A 3,571-nucleotide genomic window follows, 5' to 3' on the forward strand; every position below is an offset into this window, starting at 1 on the left:
AGATATATAAATTACAAAATATAATGTTATATACATTAAAGTATCATAACATAACAAACATATAATGAGTGTTCATTCAAATATTCAACAAGTTTTTTTTTTTTTTTTTTTTTTTTCAATTTGTTGACAAAAATAAAATCCAAAATGAAAGTTATCGATTTTTATTTACGTGAGAGTTGCCACCTAGGCAAGTGTCTAGGCAGGCTAAGCGATCGCTTAAGCGTCCATTAGGCGGAAGCCTAAGGAGGTCTAGACGCCCTTTTTAAAATTTCAAATGCTTTAAAATTAATCGGGACAGTGATTAACCGTTTAACGCTTAGATGAGGATTTTTAGAACAATGACTTTAGCATAACATGAGGAGAGGAATGCCACCGACCCCACATCAAAGCACGGGGCCGGTGACAATTATATCTCTTCTTTTGTCATTCGTCATAACGAGATGAATTTACCAATTACATATGTATGCATTGCGTGACAAATTATAAGATATGTATGCATTTTCTGTTTGTTGTTTACATGACATATTACAAGAAAATAAAGGAAAAGAGTCGTGTTAGTACCAGTCGCTTGTGATTGTGTGATGCAACGACAACGGTTGATCATGATTGGATCCACATAGATCAACGTTTGTTGTTCCCCGCTACACGCAACGACGGACAAAAACATCTTCCTTGATAAAATTTGTTTCTCTTGTAACGTTGCTGGAGACATTTGGCGGGTAGCAATAGCATTGATTGACTTCAGGAGGCACACCAACTGCAACTATCTGATTAGTTGGATAATTTTAATGCAACACAGCGCCTTTATTTTAAATCGTGGAGATTTTTGGAGTTAGAGCATACCAGTTACGTACCACCATGGAAGCAGTGAGAGAAGTGGAGGAAACTTTGTCTGAGGTGAGGCAAACATTCAAAGGTGGCAGAACTAGAAGCATTGCATGGAGGAAAAAACAACTCAGTTCGCTTCTCGAGCTCGTGAATGACAATGAAGAAAACATTTTCAGAGCACTCGATCAAGATCTTGGCAAGCACCCTGTTGAATCTTATCGGGACGAAGTAAGAATACTTCTTCAAAGTTGTGTTACGATGGCACGGACGTCTATTCTTTAATTGTCGAAATAATAAGATGTCGATATTAATTATTTTTGTCGATAAAATATAGCAACATGTTATTGATGTATTTGAGAAATTAACCAAAAATATAGTTTTTTAGTATGTCGTCGATATTTTATATCCCAAAAAAAAAAAAAAAAAAAAAAAAGTTTCTGTACAGTAATTTGATAATTCTGTTTTGCTGTTTGATTGTAGATTGGAGTTGTGAAAAAATCAATCAACCATACTTTGAGCAATCTGGAGAAATGGGTTGCTCCTAAAAAGGTAACTCGAATTTAGCTAAAAATTTGAATAACAAAGTGAGCAGAAGCATGTTCAAACACAAAGATATGAAGCACTACTGATTTAGGTTTTGTTATTTCTGTCACCTATGTGAAATTCTGGCATCTGGGAAGGTGGGATTACCATTGCCTATGTTCCCGACGTCTGGGTGGCTGCTGCCCGAACCCCTCGGCGTAGTTCTCGTATTTGCATCTTGGAACTTCCCAATATGTGAGTGCAGTTGCTTTCTCATGTCTGTTTATTTTTTACGATAACAGTGGCAGTAGTATGAAAATCTGTTCAAATATATATGACTGCACATTTTCTATCCAAGCAGATCTTCTAAACTGCAAGTATTATATCTTCGTTAATCGTTAATTTTCGGCATTTATGTAGCCTTGGCATTGGACCCTATGATCGGAGCAATAGCTGCAGGGAATGCAGTTGTTCTAAAACCTTCAGAGCAAGCGCCCGCGAGCTCTTCCTTTCTTGCCAACACCATCCCTCAATACATGGACAGTAAAGCGGTTAAAATTGCTGAGGGCGGAGCAGAAATCAGTGAACTACTCCTGCAGCAGAAGTGGGACAAGATATTCTTCACTGGTATAGATTTTCAGAATCACCTCAGAATACAGAATTTCATTGACAATGAGCGTACCCCGTTGTAAATATTAATTTTCCTTCCAACATAAATCTTGCAGGAAGTCAGCAGGTCGGGCGTATTGTCATGTCTGCAGCTGCAAAGAATTTGACACCGGTTGCTCTGGAGCTGGGTGGAAAATGCCCGATTATCCTAGATTCCATCTCAAGTCCTTCGGATTTAAAGGTTTTTCGGAGTAACTGCAATTTTAATGGATGTGGAAGAAGTCTTAAACTATACACTTACTCATGTTGCTTTCATCGTGTTGGCCCGCAGGTGGCAATCCAAAGAATTGTAGGAGGGAAATGGGGACCTTGCAATGGACAGGCATGTATCGGAGTTGATTATATGCTCGTTGGGAAAAGTTTGCTCCCACTGTGGTATGTATAAATCTTTTCTCTACGGTATGTGTAAGGACTAATGGTGTATTGTCTTCGAGATGATTTCATGTACAATTTGTTTGTAATTCAGATTGAATCGCTGAAGAAAACAATCAAGAGGTTTTATAGTGAAAGCCCAAAAGATTCAAAATGCTTAGCCAGAGTCGTAAATAAGCGCCATTTTGAGAGGCTGCGCAATCTCTTCCAAGACCCTCCCGTTGCAGCTTCCATTGTACATGGTGGTTCGCTTGATGAAGAAAACCTGTAAGTTCTCAATCCTTTTAGTGGGTCTCCCGCTTGTCGAATCTGGTGAGATAACTCAGAAATAACTGTTGTTATAGTATCAGTAGAAGTTTATCGATTCTGTTCATCGAGCTTTTCAGGTTCATAGAGCCAACAATCTTGCTAGATCCACCGCTCGATGCTGCAATCATGACCGAAGAAATCTTTGGCCCACTGCTTCCAATTATCACTGTGAGAAATTGATGCAGCCCTTGTGAGATTATTTGACTCTCCAGAAATATTGTTCTGAAGAACTTCCGATTTGATTTGTGCAGGTGAAAAAGATTGAAGAAAGCATAGAGTTCATAAATTCAAGGCCGAAACCTCTAGCCATATATGCCTTCACTAAAGATGCAAACTTCAGGAGAAGGGTTTTGTCCGAGACATCCTCAGGAACCGTGGTTTTCAATGACATCTTGATTCAAGTACTGCATCTTTCTATTCGTGCTTTTCTTTTCCGATTTGATTTTTCAAACAATAGAGGGGGCAAAAGATCTAACGTCATCACAAATATTTCTATGTGCAGTTTGTCTGTGAAGCTCTACCGTTTGGTGGTGTTGGTCAGAGTGGCTTTGGGAGGTACCATGGAAAGTATTCTTTCGATACTTTCAGCCATGAGAAAGCGGTTGTGCAAGCAAACTTCTTCATTGAATTTGGGTCTAGATATCCTCCATGGAATGACTTCAAAAACAATATTATCAGATCCGCCTACAATCTCAATTACCTCAATGTAGTTTTGCTCCTACTGGGACTGAAGAGGTAGAATTAACACCGAGTCATCTAAGAGAACTTCGCATTATATTTTCGGGTTCTGCTAGTAATATGTTATGTATTTCTGATCATATATCTTTACTCGAACTAAGTTTCAATTCAGTCGAACAATCTGTTCTGTTTT

At 38.6% G+C, this 3,571-nt stretch overlaps 1 protein-coding gene across 1 annotated transcript; it reads left to right on the forward strand.

Moving 5' to 3' along the window:
* Nucleotides 1-858: 858 nt before the first annotated feature.
* Nucleotides 859-3,571, forward strand: LOC137746507 (aldehyde dehydrogenase family 3 member F1-like). The gene is made up of 10 exons (XM_068486532.1): nucleotides 859-1,056; nucleotides 1,309-1,377; nucleotides 1,509-1,605; nucleotides 1,771-1,977; nucleotides 2,076-2,156; nucleotides 2,343-2,398; nucleotides 2,486-2,611; nucleotides 2,788-2,868; nucleotides 2,952-3,101; nucleotides 3,203-3,571. The coding sequence occupies exons 1-10, from the start codon at nucleotides 859-861 to the stop codon at nucleotides 3,437-3,439; spliced, it is 1,302 nt and encodes a 433-aa protein (XP_068342633.1). The 3' UTR covers nucleotides 3,440-3,571.

Source organism: Pyrus communis, chromosome 10 (assembly GCF_963583255.1).
Source record: "Pyrus communis chromosome 10, drPyrComm1.1, whole genome shotgun sequence".
Taxonomy (NCBI): Eukaryota; Viridiplantae; Streptophyta; class Magnoliopsida; order Rosales; family Rosaceae; genus Pyrus; species Pyrus communis.